Raw genomic sequence first — 21,657 nt, 5'->3', positions numbered from 1 at the left:
TCACTTTTTTTTACTCCTTCAAGCTCACTCTTAGATTTCTTTAAACAATAGATTTTAATTCTCTCGTTTGAATCATGTTATTAGCAAATTCCAGGATGTCCATATAATTTTATGACATTTTAGATGATTATCAAATAGATTATAGATAAATAGATTAAATCATAGGGGTGGTGGTGGTTGCTAGTTGCTCCAGAGGTGTGCGATTTCTGACATATATAGCAATTGTAAGTCGCTTTGGATAAAAGCGTCAGGTAAATGAATAAATGTAAATAAATGTCATAGAAGTCAATAAGTAGGCAATTAATGTTTTACAAAATATCTTTTTAAAATACTTCTTTACAAAATACTTTATTAAAAGTATGTGCATCCAATCAAACTTTATTGCATTAAGGTGCAAATGTACTGTATAATTTTCAAATAATATGGCTAATTTGTTTCATATTTTTGGTATCACACTTATGTTGTTGTATATGATTTTATAACATTGTCATATTCATAATTTTGCTTTCTGGGCCAGTGCAGTTTATTCTATGGTTAAAAAAAATTGAATGCTTTAGTATTTAGACACTTTAGTATTTTAAGTCACTTTTAATACTGTTTTTGCTCAATACTTGATGTCTAATGTGAAGTCTGGGTCCTGAAACAAAACCAGTTTAGAACAGTTATTATGAACTGAGTCATTTATAATAATAAGTATTTACATATACATATGTGATCTGACCATCAGTCACTTATTTAGTGACACCAAACACATTTTTTTCAGCTTTCTTTATTTTCCTTAGGGTGTGGCACACAGGAAAACATGAATAAAATAAGCTTTTAAAAAAGGTCAAATCTAAACAAAAATGAAAGACAAACATCACATATTTACTTGTATACTGGAATATGCCGGCATACGCATCTATAAAAACATGGACTACATAGTGTGATCTGTATCAACCAGGGTTGCGTTTCATAAGAGAATTGTGGGCCCAAGTAGATGGTTCTCTCAATCAACTTATCTCACAATGCTTTTGGGAAACACAGCCCAGGACATTCCTGGTGTGTAACTGTCTCAGGGTCTTCCATATTTTTAACTCCACATGCTCATAGAAACATCAGTACTTCAGGCTTAATTTTGAGTATAGAAGACAGAATGAGTCAAAATAAAAATGAAAGCGCTTCAATGGATCAACTCCAACTCCCAAGGTCTCAAAATGATCAAAAGTATGTCAAAGTGTTTCAAATAAATGTTTTGGAATGTACGCTCAAATTAGACGACTCACTCAACACACATTCCTCCTAATGCACTTGTGTCTCTTAGTGAGTAAAGGTACCGTGTAGGTCCAGCAAAGCTTAAGTAAGGGAAAAAGTGTGTAAGTGTGTGTGTGTAAACATTCCTGTTTTAAACTTGTGGTTCAAACCTACCTATAGTGTAACTATATATGTATACAATGGTGTGGCACTGAAAAGATTTGGTGTAAACTTATAACTAATTGCCATTATATATAGTATATACAGTTCTTTGTCAGGCATGTGTGTCTGTGTGGGCAAGTGTACATCATATGTACAGTAAAGTACATACAGTGTATGATGAGTGAATAATGTGTACTATATGTGAGCTGTGTTGTCAGTTCCAGATCTTCAGGAAGCTGTCCCAGGAACCTGTAGACACAGCCATGCCATCATCTGTGACCCCAAGACAGCTCACACGATTGTCATGGCCAGCCAGCACTCCTGTAAGAGACGATAAGAGTGAAAAGTGTAACAATGGGGTTTAGAAAAAAAAACCTAAGTATTTTAGATCTCCCACCTCATACACCGTGGAAAAAATATAACGCTATGACATGTACATAAACAATTTTTAACAAATGTTTTTGAAAGAAGTCTCCTGCAAAAATAAATAAAAAATGTTTATATAAATATATATACACACTCTATTTGAATATATTTTAAAATATAATTTATTCCTATGATGGCAAAGCTGAATTTTTAGCATTATTACTCCAGTCTTCAGTGCCACATGCTCCTTCAAAAAAAAAAATCTTATCAATGTTGAAAAATAAGTAAAATAGTAAAAATGTATCTATGTAAAAGCATTTCTTTAAATTATGGTGTTTTTGTTGAGCATTTAAAAATATATATATATTGTAAATATAAAACGTGCAATGTGCAGCAATTACACTACAATGAAACAAAACTAGCTTGCACTGTAGGCAGCTTTGTTGATCTTAATGGGACGAGAACAATATAGTTTCGTTACGATCATCTGATGCAATAATTCGGTGCTAAACAGTATTTTTCAATTACGTTCCCACCAATGCCGGACTAAACACTCCTCCAACCACCTTAATCTCCTAGATCCTACAACACGATTGTTACGGGACCTCCCAATTAACAAATAAAGCACTGTGCAAATGGTTCCAAGTCGCATGATAATAACACCAGCATGTTCACCTGCTCGGTCTCCCTTCATGGCATCCCAGATGTTGCAGTTAAAGTCGTCGTATCCAGCGAGCAGCAGGCGGCCAGAGCGGGAGAAGGCCACAGAGGTGATGCCACAGATGATATTATCATGAGAGTATAAACAGAGCTCCTGATCTGCACGCAGGTCAAACAGCCTGCAGGTGGCGTCATCGGAACCGGTTGCAAATGCACTGCCGCTGGGGAAGAACTGAGAGATGGAGAAGAAAATAAGTGGAAAAGGAAATAACAGTAATGCGTATTTCTTGAAGCAGTGTGTTTACTCACACAGACAGCGTTGATGTCTGACTCGTGACCGGTGAACGTCTGTCTGCACATGCTGTCTCTGATGTCCCAGAGTTTAATGGAGGCGTCACAGGCCCCAGAGATGAAGGTCCGAGAGTCTGGAGCCAGTGACAGACTCATCACATCTCCACTGTGACCCGAGAACAGCGTGGTCTGCTGACCAGTCTCGATGTCCCACAGAGCACTGGAACAAACACAAACACTATAGGTTAAGACGTACAACCTGCACATAGGTTATTGAACTCGTGTAAATTCAAAAGAAGCTGTAACTGAAAGTTAAACAGTGGTTCTCAACTGGTGGGTCACAAGAACTCGGACAGTAGGGAAAAAAACAAACAATGATAAATGCAAATGATGATCAACAGGCTTAACCTTCAAAAGAGAGGATAAAAGTTTCCTATATCATTTGCTGTTGATGTCCAAACTATTTTGCCATAGATTCACTTGGCATGGAGTTGGGTAAGTTGTGTAATCTTTATCCTCCAAATTCTGAAACAAAACTATGCAAGATAAAAAAATAATAATACCTCCCAGACTACAAATCACTTTCAACAGTGATAAAAGTGGCTTGTGCTGACTGGAATTATTTGTGTGATGAATATTAGTTGCTGAGATCAAAGGAATTGTTCTTCTAAAAATGAAAATTCTGTCATCATTCGCTCGCCCGATTGTCATTCCAAACCCGTAAGACTTTCGTTCATCTTCGGAACATAAATGTAAATATTTTAAATGAAATCGATTCTGTCCCTCCATTGAAAGTCTTCAAAAGTTAATAAATTAGAATTGAGCGGTTTAGTCTAAATTTTCTGAAGAGACTTGATCACTTTACAGTATATGATGAACAGATTGAATGTAGGCTTTTATTCACATTTAAAAAATTTATCAGCAAATATAAACAGAAGCTCAACCGTACTTGCCTGATGTGCAAGAACAAACCTCACGGGTTGCTGCATAACACACGAGAATGAACCACATTGCTTCTCGCACGTCAAGCAAGCATGCATAAAAGCCTAAAATATGTTCATCATATAAAGCGAGTCTCTTCAGAATATTTAGAATAAACCGCTCAATTCATATGGATTAGTTTTCGATCTCTTTATGAACTTTTTGAACCATCAAAGCGGAAGTTGTGTAGCTGTCAATGGAGGGACAGAAAGCTCTCAGATTTCATCAAAAAGAACTTCATTTGTGATCCGAAGATTAATGAAAGTCTTACGGGTTTGGAACGAACTAACCCTTTAATAATAATCGTTAATCAAAATTTTACATTATTAAAATTAACAGGATTTGATTTTAAGGATATTTTTGTTTACATTTGTACAATAAACAATTTTGGTACTATGTTGGAGATGCCATACTGTACATCTGGGTCCTGAAGCAAAACCACATGAGAACCACTGTAGTAGAGTGTAGGTTTCATATTTATTATTGAACACACCAAGTTGTGTCTCCTGAACTGGTGATAATCTGATTGTCATCTATGAAACGGCAACAGGAAAGGTAACCTAGGAAATTAACAGGCAGGAAGTCAACATGTCACACCCTGAAACAGCATGATGGTAAAGAAACATCCTTTTGTGATTTGATCTGATTCTTTTTACTTTCAGAAGTATAGAAAAAATACAGTCATGAGTAGTGCATTTGATTACTGCCAACAACAATACTGCATGCAAAAAATATATTAACTATATTAAACATTCTGAGATTTATATATTTTTTAATAGGAGCCATTCATTTGTAAATGAAGGTGTGAGTATGTGGGCCTCATTTATAAAAGGGTGCGTAGAAACCGTCCTACATTTGATCTTTTTCTTATTTCTCAAAAGTGAGTATGCGTGATTCAGAGAACGAACGTACACACAAAGAACGTGCGTACGCCTCTCTTCCAAATGTGAAATCTACAGTATAAATCAATTTCATCTTGAAATTGTGTACACCTTGTACACTTAGACAAAGCTGAAACTATCCGAGCACTTTCAGCTTTTTGATTCTGCTTGTGATCGCTGTAGCTTTACCCCAGCCTCTCATGCACATAAGTTTTGGTTTTTGTACAAAGCTTAGGAGCTTCTGGGTCACTATTTTTGAGACCATCTCTGGTTTCTTAGGTAGATCGATCCCCCCATGCCCACTGATAGCTATATTTGGAATCACTTCTGAGTCATGTAATTTTACAAAGATACAATCTGATTGTACAGCTTTTCTCATGCTCTTAGCCAAATGATTACTATTGCTGAGATGGAAGGATCGTAGGCCTCCAGCTCCAACACAATGGATTTGAGGTGTCCTCTTTCTCTTTAAGTTAGAAAAAATGAAACACTCTATAAGAGGCTCGTCTAACCAGTTTAATAAAGCTTGGGGCCATTTTAAGCAATATGTCAGGGAACATGTTTTATTGTCTGACTTAGACTGAATCTTATTTCCAGCATTCATTTTTTCTGTAAAATGTTCTTTAATCATGCAGACTGTGCACTTTCATTGTTTCGTTAAGCCACACTTTTAATTACCCTTTTTCTTTCTTTTTTTCTGGGTATTATTATTTAAGATGATTTTGTCTTTTGCTTTGCTTTGTTTTTCTTTGTTGTATTGAAACTCATAAATAAAGTATTTTTTTAAAAAATAGAAAAAAATAAATTGTGCGCAGATGAATGGTTTTAGATCTCTGCTTTGTAAACGCCCAATTATTAATGTCATTAGCATATAAAAGAACACCACTCAACGTCAAAATCGTTTACTTGAGATGAGCGGCAAAAATTGATTGATTTTAAAATACCCGCAGTACTCCGACTCTCTGCCTTAAGGACAAGTTTGTACGTCTGCTTAGACCCTGATGAAGCGCTAAGCACTTGTTCACGTCAAAGGCCATTTTTATAAATATGAAATTTGGCACAGATTTTAGCGCACGGTTTTTAAATGAGGCCCTGTGTGTGCGTGTATCAAACCTGTGTGACCAGGCAGCTCCCGGCTGACTCTAACATTGCCCTCTCTCGTCTTTAAGCTGTATATGGAGCAAATGTTGTCCAGTCCACCACAGGCCACAAAGTTTCCGGATGGCGCATACGCGCATGTCATCACCCATGATGACCGTAACGGGATGGCGTGCATCTGAAGTTTATAATACACACGCAAAGGTTTAAACGGGTTGTTGAGGATTGGATAATGACAGGGAAAAACACACATGCTGATAATCTTTACAACATATATAACTGACCTTTTGGCAGTGTTAGCAATAATAATTTGTTCACCTGATGATTTTAATGTGACCTTACAAATCACTTACAACATGAACAACCTGCCGTTGGTTTACTCAATGGTGATAGGTCATGGAAAGCTTAACTTGTATGTGTATCACTACAATGGAGCTACAGACCTTGTTTGTAGTGTAGCTGTCCCAGATTATGAGTTTTCCATCCTGTGAGGCACTAACAAGAAGCCTGAGGAGAGGAGAGGAGAAGAAAAGAAAGCGGACTTAAATGATCAAATAAATAAATAAATGATCAAAAAAGAGAATATAAGACCGGAAAATGCCTGGTGGTCTTACTGAAACACACACTTATTTACTTTACAAATGAATTTATAAACTACATTTAAAGCTTTCAGTTGCACTCACTTCATTCCTTTATTCTAACTTAATTTAGCTAGTGGGCAAGAAAAAAAAAAAGATTGAATCACCAAGCTTATATGTTATTTGTTTATGAGTTTATGTTTTCTTAGTACCGCCACTCTCTATATGCAGAGTATGCCACCATGGGGGGCACCAACTGGAGATTTTTACAAAGAAATCGATTTCCAGTTTTGTTTTGTTTGTTTTTTTGCTCAGGGCATCAATGATCACAGGCCTGAATCTGGTCTCCCTTGGACTCCAAAGCGATTCACAAGATATTACAAGATATAAGAGAAGCAACAAATAGTTGTTTTAACGATTCGCCTGCTATGCTAAAATTTCCTCATGCAATCTCTATGGTTATCATGCTAATCCAATAGCCTATGTAGATAACATATACCGTGTGTAGTTACTATTTAATTAAAATGCTGAATTTCATTCTATGGTCAAATGAATATGGTAATATTTTCAATTCAAAACAATAATGATGTTGAATTGTCTACTTAAGCCACAGATAAACTTAATTTTCCACTTTGCGCTTCATCTCATACACAGTTGTAAGAGCATCTAAGACTTTTTAAAGTATATTTCTTTGACTGCGAGCATGGATAAATTCATTTGGCTCATGCGCACTAATGGACCTTCCTTTTCAAGCACTTCAATCAAATGCACTGTTTTATAAATTACAAAAAAGCTGTGTCTCATTTCGAAGGCTGCATCCTCCTGAATTTTAAAATTTGTCGGCTGCATACGTCAATGAGGCTGGCTCTGTTCCAAAGTAAGAAATTAACTACAATACTTCACAAGATATACATCACAAGAAATAAAAGTCAATTCTATAATTGTTACTTTTATGAAATTAGGCGTCAAATCTATGCGGCCAAAAAAAATGCAACCTCTGAAGTGCTCAACCTTTATATATTAAATTAGATGATCAGAGTGCGTAGACATCAGCAGATTGTGATATTAATGAAAATTACATAACGCAGACAGTCCATGAGCTAGAGGGGAACGCAGACAATGGTATTATAATTTTGGCTTTATAGTTGTAACTGTGAAGATGTTACTCAAATGCAACACACCCTTGGAGCTTATGAAAGCTCACAAAAATGACACGTCTTTAAATAAATTAATTTTGATTGTGACACCAGTGTAGCCGTAGATGATAAGCTAACATGTGGGTCGTGTGGGATGAGTTAACATGTGGGTCAGTGTGTCGTGTTGTTCATTGTCTTCTGTGCCGCCAACAGGTGAAAAACCAAAGCCAAGTCATGACTCGCTGAGTCATGCTCATTTGCTACTTTTAACTTTTTTTTTTGTTCTCTTTGATGCCAAGTGTGAGAGCAGACTGAGGCACAGTTGTGAGAAGGCTGAAGATAGAGATACCTGGAGTCTGTGCCCCAGTGCATGGCGTAGATTTTAGCCAAATGCCCACGCAGCGTGCGCCTCGTCCTCATCTGTATCCTCCCCACTGGGTCCAGGCCTGCTGTTATCTACCAAACACACACACGACACATGAGTGAAAACCCATAGACCTCTGGAGATCACATCATTCAGGTTCTAAACGTAATATCTTACCTGAGTAAGTGTGGAATCTCCACATGCTTTCCTGGCATCCTGAGAGACAACAGACAAATGTTAGCTGAATCATTTTGCAGTCACCATTTGGAGGTGGAGGTATGGCCCGTTTCTGAAGTAATCGGGATATCTCAATGCACACTTAATTTTGAGTGGAGTCTATGGGAAGCTACAATAGCATCACTGGAAATTGTTTAAGGCAAACAATAACTACACCAACACTGAAAGTCGTTAAATTGATTAGATTTGATTTCCTCAAACATATTTTATTAGATTGTAATATTTCTAGCCCTCTGAGAAAATGTTTTATTCTGTTAATAACCTTGAAAAAGCTTTTCATTCAAGTAAATCCAAATGATGATGCAAAATCCAAACATGGGTCTTATATATCTAATTATTTTCAATTCAAAGTTTAGTTTGCAAAAGTTTTAAGAGCAGTTAGAAAATGAGGATCAGTCATAAATTGAATTTCATATAAATAAATTTAGCTATGACATAATACATGTAAAGCCAACAGTCATTATGGCAACCCTGACCCCAAAGCAGAGAGTGAAAAATAAAGACCATTATATTTCAGCATGATCAGTACTGGGACTCACTCTGATCTGATTACGCAGTTGCTCAGCCTCCTGTCGAAGCTGCTCAAGCTCACTCATCTTGAAATGATCTTTAACCTTTACCCTCTGACCTCTCTCACCCCGTCAGACACCTGTAGATTAAAACATGACTTATGAATAATGTTAGAGGACACAGTGTTCCTGTTAAATCCAGTTTTTTAGGTTTGACAAGCTGACCAGCAAAAAGTAAACAAACAGGAAATCCTGTACATACTGCACAATACTGATCAATTGGAGAACGTTCCCACACACAAAACCAAATGATGTGCATCATTTTGTATAAAGATTTTTGTTACATATAAAATATGTATAAAAATATTCGTTCATCACTAATCATTTCATAGTGCAGATGTGCTGCGGGATTTAGATTAACGTTATGGGATAATCTTTAATCTGGCATAATCTATAAAATAATAGGATTAATGTTCCGAGATCCCTTACAAACACAGAAACAAGATTTAGAATCAGTATTATAATAGATGTTAAAAGTGAGTGTATCAAACAGAAAGAGAGAAGAAAATGTTACATGACCTGAAATCGAACATGGTTACACATTCAAACTGGCATGCAAAAAAAATTTTTTGCATACATTTTTACAGTCAAATATGTCACAAATCATCAACCAATCACAAAGATCTTTTGGATCTAATAAACAGTTCCACTTTGCATGTATTCCAGTTATAGCCACACAGATCTCGGTATGGCTATTGTCTCAATGCTGATGGAGAACTGTGAGACACAAATGCAAAAATTATTGTTATTACCCTCTTACCACACACTTATTAGAGAGATTTACCTCCCTCAACACAAACACAACACCACAGCAGGAGGAAAGAAATGTATAAGAGTCAATCTGTGATGAAATTCTACACAAAGAGCATTAAAGCTACAAACACCCACTTTATAACTTACATGAGAGCCAATCATTGAGAAAGAAGCAGCAGTGGTTTATAATGCATTTACCCACAAAACCTTTCATTTCGATAAATGGCTAGGCTCTGAGGAATCGTAGATAATCAACATGACTAAAAACCTTTCTTCACCTTTTAAGGTCTTCAAGCAAGTTGGGAAAGAAGCAGTTGGTTATGGGGAGAGGAGTTATTTAGCCTATCCTCTGGTCCACACTAGTGCACCAATGCCTTCTTGACTGATATGTAGTGTTTGAAATCGAGTATAAATGGGTTAGAAACAGTCTGAGGATCTAACATTATCTATTTATTAGTCTGCTGCTTTTTTGCTTATTTGCAGTGGTATTATATTATTGTCAGCACTATGTAAAATAATATGATAATGACTTGAGGGGACTGTCAGCTAAGCACCAAACAAGGCCACCGCCTCGGAGTAAGCAAATGTTTTCTCCGTCTTCATGAAACAAAGGTAAAATGTGTTCTACGACTATTTTACACAACGAACGCCATAAACAGATGAGATGTGGGAACAGCATGTTGCATTCGTCTTCTATCATCACGTCGACGCAGAATGGCGGGTCTAAGGAACCATTTTCGGTTAAACCAGCGTTCCATCCCATTACCGACACAAACGCGCCAATGATCGTTATGTTCTGTGGATTTGGGTCCATTAACTAGACGGAGTTCTGATAGCATTAACTAAAAAGAAATGTCAGCCTTGGCCCCACCCTTACAGCTTAATGCAGAGTGGCATGTACTCTCTGCATACTGCGAAGGGAGAAAAGTAAGCGGCATTTCTATCGTTTACTGGCACCGTGGTTTTCACTGAAACCGCAGCCTATCCTTTAAACCCGAGAGACAGCTGCAAAACGCGAGTTTGCTTGATCACATGGGTTACGTTATATCTCAGTCAGATCGTCCTACGCCCAAAACAACAGCCATATGCACGGTTAACATCCTCTTTATCTTGCTACTGACATACGTATGGCAAGCCGTTTTAACATGTAGCTCAGCTCTTAAATAAAACTAACTGCATGTTACACATTTTTTATTGTTAATATCTTGGGGATCAGGCACGTGCAGAGGGGATGGGGGGGTGCTCGAGCCCCTGACCTATTTCAAAATTAATATCAATCTAATAATACATATCAATTATACTATTGTGGTCATTTAAACAAAATGCATTTGATTATAATTAACATGACAATGTGTACAAAACTAAAGTAGCCTAAATTCACGTTTATTTTTACGTGTCTGTCAGTCTGCGTTGCTACGCGTTGCTATGGTTTGCTTAATTGTCACTTGTGTCAAGTTGCTGTGTCTTGCTTCGGTCTTGACTGAGGGGGTCAGTCTTCGTTTTCGAGGGTCTAAAACTCCGAAGTAGTGTCTGGATGGCAGGCATAACCGTAGCAAAAGTTATGCGTTTTAAAATGAAAATGCACTAGTGTAAACGTAGGTAGGTATCCCACAGTCTGCTCGGGAACCAATGCTCTCGAGCCAAATATGTTTCTTTCAGTGAGTATATGGCTCGAGGCAGGAAAAAAATAAACCAAAAAATGTTTGTGTGTGTGTTTCTCAATAATAAAAGGTTGTGTGTTGTCGATTCAATTAAAATTCCACATATCACATATTTTAAAATATTGCATAATTCATTGAAGCCTGTTTGTCACGTATAAAATCGCCATCTGGCACAAGAAGTTCAAATTTCATTGGACAATGTGAAGTGGATCAGTACTTTTCCGGTCGTTTATAAATAAATCGTTTGAAAATTACATGGACAGACGAATTTACATTTATAAAGCGATCTGAATCTGCGCCGTTGAACTAATAGATGTTAATTGACTACAAAGCACTGCACAAAACCAGCACCAAAAGTAATTAGGAGCACCATTAGAATTAATGGTTAGTATTCAAGTCACTTGTATTTAGTCTATATTGATACACCGTTTAGGCGTTTACCACAACTAACATCATAGTTTGTTAAATGAAGCCCAGGCCTATTATGAGAAGTGTAGGCTGACAACAACATAATAATAAAAATAATAAAGTTGACAACAACTTTATTATTTTAGCATTTGTGATAATTTTGCATAATAGTACAGTACTACTGGTCAAAAATGTGCACACACATTACTATTTTTTTAAGTCCCTTTATGCGCATCAAGTCTGCATTTATTTGATCAAAAATACAGAAAAAACGTTTTTTTATTTTAATATAGGCCTACTTTAACTAATTTGATTAGTGACTAGTACTTATTCTTTAGAACTAATTCAAATAGTTACTATTCCAGTTTTCTGAGTACTTACTGAACAGAACTAACCAGTTATTAGACACTAGTGAGTATTCAAATTGTACAAGTATTTTTTTTATATACCAATAAGGTTATATATAATAAGAATAAAGTAACCATTCTGACTAATTATTACATGACAAGCAAAAAGGCAATAAATACTTTGGTCTTATAATCAGGCACTAGTATTTAAATACATATACTGGCAAAGTTGAAATAGATACTAGTAACTATCCCAATTAAAAAAGTATTAGTAACCAATAGTAAAAACTAAAATATGTACCAGCAACAACTGGAATTCCTACTAGTAGGAAGTGAATAATAAGTAGGCTATCCAGTGAATTCAGTTTCTAGTGAAAAGGAACTAGTCACTGTTAGATTGATGAATAGTAATTTAAAACTAAGTTATAGTAAATATAGATATTTAGTATAAAGTAGGGCTGTCAAAATTAACGTATTCATTTAGTGATTTTTTCCCCCTTCAGTTTAACGTGTTAAAAATATATAGCACAATTGAAGGATTAGTAAACTTCAGAATAAAAATTTCCTGATAATTTACTCACCCCCACGTCATCCAAAATGTTAATTTTTTTATTTCTTCAGTCGAAAAGAAATTAAGGTTTTTGAGGAAAACATTCGAGGAATTTTCTCCACATAGTGGACATAAAGATGTGCCACACATTACGTAATCAAGTTTAAAGGTCATGCGTGTTCCGGTTCAAAAAGGTAGGATATAGGGCGAAAAACGCCAATTCGTTTTCTCCTCCAACTTCAAAATTGTCCAACATCTTTGTTTTACCTTTTATTTCTTTAATTATTTTTTTGTAAATGGCATTTGACAGTCTTTGCACGTTCACTTTGTAAACACTGGGGCTGCGTTCCAGTCCAAAATTGTCCTGCCCTTCACTCGATAACTTCCCTCCGTCTCGTTCACTCGGATGTACTTCATTAATTACATTGCACTAGTGCCCACTACTGGCGGAAACTGCAATGGGCTGAATTGGAACGTCCTAAGCCCTTGATCACTTGGAATCAGCTATGGAGTTGATTTATTATTTTGATTTTTTTTCCCTTTAAGAATTTGTTCAATGCAGCATCCAAATGTACATACATGTGTTTGGGTTGTTTTAAATTAAAAAAATCATAATTAATATATCATAGAGTTGTTTGTGGTGGTGGTGATTATAGATCTGCGATGACGTCACAATCGTGTCGCATTGTGGTATATGGAGCTGCCTGATGTGTACATATGAAGTAGACTCACTCCCTCGGTCAAAATTTGAGGGAGCGAGGGTCTGTCCATTAAAACTTCCCTCGTCCACTTCACGAAGTGGAACGCACTTCAAAATGGCAGCAGGGATTCCCTCAAGGGGAAGTGCTTAGGGAAGTTTGCAAGTGCGTGTCTAAAAGTGGACTGGAACGCAGCATAGGTCGGTACTTCTCATGGGTACTTCTGCCAATGCCACACTTGACGTGACCTTTCAACGTGATAACGTAATGCGTGGCGCATCGCAGAGGTAATGCAAGACGATCATTTGTGGTTAAAAAATATATATATTCTTTTTAGAAAATGACAGATCGTTTCGCTAGATCAGACCCTTATTCCTCGGCTGGGATCATGTAGAGCCCTTTGAAGCAGCATTGAAACGGCAATTTGGATCTTCAAAGCACTGTACCCCATTGATGTCCACTATGTGGAGAAATTTCCCCGCGGCGCGCCTAGCGTTTTCTATGCGTTTTTAGGTGCTATATGAGAATGGCGCCTTAGGGTGGCTTGTGGGCGAGTAAATTATGGGATCATTTTCATTTATGGGTGAACTATTTCTTTAAAGTTACAGCAACCTAATGCTGTGTGTGTCATTAGTTGTTAATAAAAAGAAGAAAAGAAAAAGAGAAAATCACTCACTTCTCGACTGAATAACTTTTGTAGCTTTAATTAGGATTAATCTATCTTCAATTTATAATTTATGCAGTGAAGACTGTTCAGTGTTTGATTATTCATTTTATGTATATTTACCTGTTAGACCTATCGAAAAATCTTAAAGAACAAGGTTACATGAGTCAAAACAAAGCCCTGATATATTAAAGGCACCGCTAAATGTGACATTTATTACAATGGGTTTATCATAGGCAAGGGTAAAAAATTACTGTTGGCTTGGGACAATTTTAAATATATTAAAAACTTTGATGTTATGTGCAATTAATCGTGATTAATTACAGAAAAATATGCGATTCATTCGATTTTTTTTTTATCGATTGACAGCACTAGTATAAGGAATAAAAGTTAAAACAGCTTGCCATAATCAGAGCTGTGGCGTAAAGCGCTGGAGGCTGCGGCCAGCTGAAGAACAGGAGGCTTCTGCTCCAATTCACGACTCACGGCTAAAATTAAACATGCAGTACCTTTAATTACAAATGTACTATGATATATATTCTTCATAATATTCCTACTGATTGTGAATAACAATCCACTGATTTGATTTGGTGACAAAACTAATAAAATCCCAAATTATAAAGTTGATCCTCACATTACAAATGAACATGAACCGTTTTATTCATTTAAAACTCTGATGCCCTTCCTACTTTTCATCATATGTCACATCTGGGTCCCACCATTCGGATGAATCTTAGAATTTAATAGTACCTGTTAATCTTCCTGTTTGGCTTTAGTCACTCCTCGCGTAAAGAGAGTGGAATGCTGAAGTGGCTGGCGGAAGTAATTCGCAGGGAATTTTTCTGCTGGAAAATGATTAGGACTGCATACTGTCGGTTCTTTCCTGGTGCTAGTTAGGCCTCGGCGACTGTGTGTTTCATGTATGAAACGAATCAAAACGATGTTACAAAAAAGTATGGAGCCACCATGTCGCCCTCTGGTCGTTTTGAGAGGATGGGAAGAAACCACTGTAACGTTATTCCTGATTTCATCAGCACACTTTGCTTTTGTAGAGAGAAAAAAAGCGACTCAAGCAATCTAATTAGCGACAAATGTAATAAGTCCAAATAAAGCTTTCAAATTAAGTACACGTCGTCTTTGTCTTTATATTGCGTTGCTTAATCCTCGCCTCTTTCCTTCCGAGTGCCTTCTTCCTCAGTCTTCTCGTGTTGGTCTCTTCGTTTTGGCCGCCGCGTCCAAGAAATGTCCTATTCAATGAAATGCGAGGCACCCCGTGGCCTTTCAAAAAATGAAAATAAAGTAAATAAATTCGACTTGGTTATCTCGCCGGTGGAGCATATAACCCATCCATCAGTTCAAATGTGACTGTGCCAGAATAGGAGGCGGGGTGAATTCAACATAAACAACAGTAGGCTATAGTTGTTTTTGTAAATAATTCAAATAATGTGCGCTCCCTATGCTGTCAATTCAGTCCCATATGAAATCATTCGGTCTGCACCAGAAACACGTAGCATCACATATGCGCGATTCAACCACACCCATTTTATTGCGAATGTACCACTGCAGCGCAGACCTCCACCGGGGTGCCAAACAGCGGCTCAGGGGGGTGAACAGCACCTCACACTGGAACACACTTGAGTTTAGGCCGCTAAAGCAAAATGTCAGTTCTTTCATGAAATGTGGAAACGAGAATATGTAGATCTCAATTTAAATGTTTGCAGAAATTGACAAATAAATGACTTGGAAAGAATAGTGACATTGTGCAGAATTCCCCCTACGCGTTAGCCTACTCAGTGACTCCATGAATGCGCTCCTCCGGAGTAGCTAGTGTTGCCAGATCGCGCAGGGAAAAACAAAAAATTAAGCGACTTCCCCTAAGAGACATGGCGGAGCTAAGAGAGGAACAAACTATGATAGACAGTGGCTCCAAGCCTCCAATAGTTGGGTGTAGGCTTTGGAAGTGCGATTGATTAGTTGGTCGCAGTTTATTGGGATTTGGAGGCCAAGGACCAGCAATAAAAAATGTGACTGCATATTCCGAAAATAAGTTTAAAAGACTGGCCATAGGCCTAGCTATATTTTAAAGTTGCGATGTAAAATAAATAACAAGCCCAGAGTCCGTAATAATACGCGGGCATGGCAACACAGTCTGAGCGCAAACCGTACGTCATATGAGGCCTGAAGTTCAAAAGATTGCGTATCCTTTTAACTTGAACATATTTTATAATCAATTTCTTTCCAATATAGTAAATACACATCCAAAAATACCTCCACTCTAGCATTTTCCAAACAGCTTATTATAACTCTTATTATAACCCAACCTCACACTTTCTCAAATTACTTAGAGCTGTAATTAAAACTCCCCTGTAAAGGCATTCAGTAATGCAATGCGCACTTTTTCTCTAGAGACAAAAAGCTGCCTCCCACCGGAGACACACTCCTAATTACACCTGCCATAATTACCCGTTGAGGGGAGGGGCATAGACACGTTATAGGTGCACTTGTGATTGGTCCGTATTAAAAGAAAAGTGTGCTCCGATTTTTGTGTATGCTATAATAGGCTACTTGATTGTTAAAAGTTCATTATTTATTGCTTTTTATTTACATCTACAACTGTGCACCCTTTAAACTGCCTCACACATTATGGAGTAGGGCAGCAAAATATGGTTTGCATCCCTCCCCTCACCAAATGTAGTGATGGTACATTCCACCTGCCCTTACTCCCCATAAGGTACTGTAGCTGTGGATGGGTTGCCCAGCAACACTATTTCCAGAGATCCAAGCATGCAGTATGTGGTTGGATGGACATGAACTGTTCTGCATTAATCCTCCACACATATATTCATAGCCACTTAGGTAGGTCACATAATATCTTACCCAGTCTGTGATGGAGTTAACTTCATGACTATAAGCAACAAGAATACAACCATGTAGGCTATAGAACACTTGTGACATTTAAAAGCTTTAAACATGCTTCCCTCTGCAACATATATAGGCTATGATTCTGGAGAAGATGAGTGTGATGACACTACTCTCTACATGGGCTAAACTGGGCTCTGGGCTCAGATTCACAAATGGCAGAGAAAGAGGAAGGTTCAGACCTGATTTTAGAGCAACAACATTAAATCTAAAAATAAAGAGTTTTTTTTTCATTATAGAGTGTTATTCCATTTGTCAACCTCTAGAGCTCGCTATTGCTCTTTCTAACCATTTGAACAAATGCCAAAACCATTTGAACAAATGCCATGTATAAATCAAACAATGTTTTAATATGTAAATAATAATAATGATTGGGTAATAGTTCATTTCCAACAACTATCAAAATTGAAAAAAACATTAAATCAAATGGACAGGATTCTATGAAACTTTTGTTATTCTAGAAAGTTGTCGTTTGATCTTTAACCAAACCAAAACTGGAATGAGCTAGCAGTGATTTATCTAGTGTTCTGCTTCAAGCTCCCTCTAATGTCTAACCCTGATGTGTGTTTAATCAAACAACATCCTGCAGTTTAAGGTCATAAAACAGCAAAACCTTACACCTAAAACTGTCTCACAGTCAATTTATGCAAAACATCAGTTTTCAACGCACAGAATTTGCATATTGTCATGTAGTTGTAAAAATAATTTAAAAAAAAATATTCCATACAGTAAGCTACTCAGAGATAAGTAATACACTTCCCCTTTGTCGCCATGATGAACTCATTGATTACTAAGGAGACCACATCATGGAGCATTGCATCTATCATTAATGATGATCATTCCAATTACATCATTGCAATTTTTTATTTAAATAAAAAAGACATTCATTCTTATATGGATCCACTTTTATATTCAAAAATGTATTTAAAAATATATCTACAGTATAGTACTGTGCAATAGTCTTAGTATTAACACATAGTATTTTCACCAGAAATTTTTATTTTTATTTTTTCTGTTTCTTCATGTAATCACAGACTCAATGATGTTGAGATCAGATCTCCGTGTGGAGCTGTTGTCAGACTCCTTGTGCATACAAAAATATCACTGGATTATTACAATTAATGCCAAAATGAATGTTTGAAATGTAAACTGATATTTCCTACTGACACACTACAGCAATATATAAATAACTGGCCTAAGATTTTTGCACAGTACTATATAATAAACAGAATGACTTTACTTGCAACAACTAAAGGCTCAAAAAATTTAAACTACAAATCCCAGGCTGCTGTTGACGTCATTATTTCTCGACACTACTTGTGATGATTGCAGAACGCGACAGCTTGAGCAAGATTTACAAAACACTTTAGGTTTTCTGTGCTTTTAACATTGTAACCAGGTAACGTATCGAAGTATTAGTAATGGAAACGAGGCCGTAAACTATTCTATTCTAGCCCTCAGTTAGCTAAGACAGAAACCCAAACCATCTCTTTTGAGCTCTGCAATCACGTATGTAACATTACATCTCACAGTGAAATACTGCCGTGGATCAGAATAACCATGACTTTGAGCATGGACATCAGCGTTTCTTTTCTCAAGTGCGAACTCGCCTCCACTATCGACCATGCGGTAAGATGTGCAGTAGAATCAGTATTGAAAGAAACAGCGAGAGTTGTTGGCATAAAGCTGGCAGCGGCTCGTAATGCTGCCGCAGAGTCGCACAGAGAGAACCAGAGCCTTCGCGAGAGACTGGAGATCTCCGAGAGCGAGCTGAAAGCGGTGCGCTACTACATGACTGCGGCTGAAAAGAACATCAAACAGTGTTTACTTCTCAACAGAACCCTGCCTGCGTCTAATATCGTGCACACAAACGCAGACGACGCACACTTTGTGTTTCCATCATGCGCTGCGGATGGAAGCCCCACATCACAGGCGCAGAGCAGAGATTCCTCCCGCAAGACCTTCCGAAACTCACCGGGAAGAATTCACAGTCCTAAAAATCTCCCTAGTGTTGGCCTCTGTCTCCCCACGGTACAGTCTGACTGGCCTCGTGAGTGTGTCAACCGCAGAAAGACACGAGGTTCTTCAGTGGGCAACAGTTCAGCACTCAGGGGTGACCCCACGACCCCACAAACTCTTCTGGAAAACAGTGCTGTTCTCTTCAAACCAGAAGATGAGACAGAAGGCCAGTTTTACATCACGAATGAGGGCGAAAAAGGTTCATTGTTGTTATTATTTCCATTTACCAATAGGCTCGAAGGAAATTTTTGCCCTCCAGAGTTCAGTTTCAACCCTGATCAAACACACCTGAGCTAGCTAATAGTGGCCTTCACTAGAAAATCGGGTTGGTAGGTGGGCTTGAGGTAAACTCTGCAGAGCAGTGGCCCTCCAGGACCGGATTTGAGGAACCCTGGCATAGAGTAATGATCATAGCTGTTTATTAACCCTCTAAAGCTTGACATGAATAATAGCTAGAAATATCTGTTTGAAATTGAACTATTTATTTTGCCTTTAGACAAATTTTTTTGTCCCAAAAAAATCACGTTACAGACAGAGACCCAAACTGAGCAAAAACATTTGGTGCAGATGTTTTTTGTAAGGTCATAAAGATTCTCATGGCCTGTAATGTAAATCAACAAGACTTTTATAACAGTATAACACTGCTTGCATAAAATGCCAGTTTTATGATCAAAGCGCTGTCATTCTAATTGTGAAAGGCAAAGCATATAATGCAATACCATGATGATTGATAAATGTACAAAAAAAACTTTTCCCAAAAGCCTGTTGTATCATAATTGATACTTACATTTTAACCTTTTTTTTCAAAAATATGTCTTCAGTCCAGTAAGTGTATATCTTGACATATTACTAACAATATAAAAGTTATAAAATTTTACAGAACAAAGATGTGTACCGTGACCTGAAGGGTGACATTTTTAGAATTATTCTAAAAGGTCTTTTGCTTTTTGAAAAAGTATGAACTATCAATCAGAGGGCAGAGGCATGTAATAGATTGTGTGCAAGTTTTGATCATGTTGATAATTTAGAGGGCTTAGAAACTTAATGTATGAAATATGATACAGTAGACTTATAGGATTAACAGCATGTCAGATTCTCTACTCTGAGTATAATTTAATCCATATAAACGTGAGCTTTTCTTTGTTTTACAGACAACAGTTCTGCAGTAACAGACACTGAGAGGACACACAAGGAGCCAGAAGTTTCAGGCCCCTCCACAAACCCACCAGAGGAGCAGTCTGACATGACGAATTTTGAGTTTGAAATCAGCACACCTGCTGGGAATGTTAATGAGCTGGAGCTGATACAGGTGATGGAGGACACTGATGATATCAAACAGGGCACCATTAAAATCGAAAACGATCCTGATTCACTCACATTAGAGCCTCCCTCATCAAATCCAGCTGTAGTCTCTTCATCCAACTCATTGCAAGAGTTACCACAAATCTCTTCGCCTCCAGTGCCGGAGAGCGATGGCGATGCTTTGCTGGCCTTGGCGCCACCTGTGGGGAGTGACTCCAGATTCAGCGGGACAGTCGAGAGCCCTGATAAAGTGCACCGCTGCAACATTTGTGGCCGGGGATTCAGACGTTTCTACTGCTTGAAAACACACCAGCGCATACACACGGGAGAGCGGCCGTATCCTTGCAGATACTGCGAGAAACGCTTCCGCCATTTGGACAGCTTACACAAGCACCAGCGCATTCACACGGGAGAGAGACCGTACCGCTGCGCCGAGTGCGGATGCTGCTTTAGAGAACTCGGTCAACTCAAAAAGCACAGACTCAAACACTCACCCACATTTGTTCCTGTGGCCAATCCTACCTTCCCTCTCCTCCCAGCCGGACCCTCCTATGTCTGGTCACATCTCAACACACAGTCTTTGGATTCAGTCTAGGCTTGTGCTAGTATCAGATTTTCAAAGTTGTAATTGTGGAAACTTGGTATACGATATTATGGCTGTATTGAATTATGTTACAAAAACAGGTTGAAAAGATGAACAAACTTGTCCTCTTAATAACCTGGAGCATTTACATACAATGTACATTTTTATTGTGCATTGCTTTAAATTAAACATGTTTCAAACAGATTAAAGTGCAAAAGAACACAACTATAAAGAATCAGAGCATTTTTTAACCATTATCTGGATATCTTTTCTGGGCTGGCTTATTTTAGTCAAAATTAAAATGTACAAGTGTAAACAAATGCTTAGTATTTAATAAATATTAAATGCTTAATGTTTATTTGAAAATAATTATCAAGAATTTGTTGTTGATTGATTGATTAATACCACAGTGAATACAAAAATGTGAACATTTAAAGGTTATTTGATTTAATTTCCTTGAGTTCAGAAACAGAAAGTTGCACAGCTTTGTGTGGGTTAACTTTGTAACTTTGGGTTACCACTGTAATTCTGCTTTTCCATAAGTGCCACATATACTGTCAGAGAGGGAATTTGCATTTTCATTCAGCCGGTTTGTAATTTTTGTTCAGACTAATGTGAAAATTGGACCAATTTATTACGCAGGAAATGCATTGTGTCATTAGATTTAACCAGTTAATGGAAAATAAGCTAATGTGCATACTAAAAATCTGAACAGTTTGAATTTTAAATTCAGTTAGAACAGTTAATTCAATAACAGTTTGGCCCAGAATCAATTGGTTATTTAGATCCATATACAAATGTACAAAATATCTCATCAAACATGCAGCATAGCCAGAATTTACAAGTTGTTTTCATGCTAAAGAACAACTTGATGTTACGCTGCGAAAAATTGAAAGATAAGAATAAACTGTTCAATAATGCATTTTCTGGTCTTGAATTAATTTTACACAGTCATGCACCAATGTGCATCCTGCATAAATCAGATCTGAAACGAATTATTTTTTATACTTGGTATAAATGTAGCACTTCAAAGATTTTAAAAATGCATCAGTTGAACATTTTGACCTGACAAATAAAAGCAGAAAGACTAGGCCTGCTAATGTGATGTTTTTTTTTTTTTTTTAACGCAAATCGTAAGTTTAATACAATCTAAAATTGAGAAATGCGTACATTTTTTGATTTCTGATTTAAAAAAAA

At 37.3% G+C, this 21,657-nt stretch overlaps 2 protein-coding genes across 2 annotated transcripts; one reads left to right on the top strand and one right to left on the bottom strand.

The window, feature by feature from the left end:
- Positions 1 to 568: 568 nt before the first annotated feature.
- On the bottom strand, positions 569 to 15,459 carry gnb2 (guanine nucleotide binding protein (G protein), beta polypeptide 2). Its single transcript, XM_077231292.1, has 10 exons — positions 14,388 to 15,459; positions 8,527 to 8,636; positions 7,928 to 7,966; positions 7,736 to 7,842; positions 6,116 to 6,179; positions 5,688 to 5,850; positions 4,187 to 4,253; positions 2,731 to 2,932; positions 2,437 to 2,653; positions 569 to 1,716 (listed from the first exon to the last, which is right to left on the bottom strand). Exons 2-10 carry the CDS (start codon positions 8,581 to 8,583, stop codon positions 1,610 to 1,612), a joined length of 1,023 nt encoding a protein of 340 aa, XP_077087407.1. The 5' UTR covers positions 8,584 to 8,636; positions 14,388 to 15,459; the 3' UTR covers positions 569 to 1,609.
- Positions 15,460 to 17,863: 2,404 nt separating this feature from the next.
- LOC143739108 (uncharacterized) lies at positions 17,864 to 21,382 on the top strand. Its single transcript, XM_077231275.1, has 2 exons — positions 17,864 to 18,774; positions 19,727 to 21,382. The coding sequence occupies exons 1-2, from the start codon at positions 18,117 to 18,119 to the stop codon at positions 20,470 to 20,472; spliced, it is 1,404 nt and encodes a 467-aa protein (XP_077087390.1). The 5' UTR covers positions 17,864 to 18,116; the 3' UTR covers positions 20,473 to 21,382.
- Positions 21,383 to 21,657: the final 275 nt, after the last annotated feature.

Source organism: Siphateles boraxobius, unplaced genomic scaffold (assembly GCF_051911475.1).
Source record: "Siphateles boraxobius isolate OS27281-9 unplaced genomic scaffold, OSU_SipBor_1 16, whole genome shotgun sequence".
NCBI classification, from domain to species: Eukaryota; Metazoa; Chordata; class Actinopteri; order Cypriniformes; family Leuciscidae; genus Siphateles; species Siphateles boraxobius.
This window is presented reverse-complemented; position numbering and strand designations above follow the sequence as displayed.

Bases quoted from the DNA above. Each gene is read 5' to 3' on its own strand.
- gnb2 (XM_077231292.1), bottom strand. From the start codon at position 8,583: ATGAGTGAGCTTGAGCAGCTTCGACAGGAGGCTGAGCAACTGCGTAAT. The intron at 4,254-5,687 runs GTTTGATACACG...TTAATTTCCTAG, and splicing joins GGAGCTGCCTGGTCACACAG to GTTACCTTTCCTGTTGCCGT. The intron at 1,717-2,436 runs GTGAACATGCTG...CGTCTCTTACAG, and splicing joins CATGAAGGGAGACCGAGCAG to GAGTGCTGGCTGGCCATGAC.
- LOC143739108 (XM_077231275.1), top strand. From the start codon at position 18,117: ATGACTTTGAGCATGGACATCAGCGTTTCTTTTCTCAAGTGCGAACTC. The intron at 18,775-19,726 runs GTTCATTGTTGT...TTTGTTTTACAG, and splicing joins CACGAATGAGGGCGAAAAAG to ACAACAGTTCTGCAGTAACA.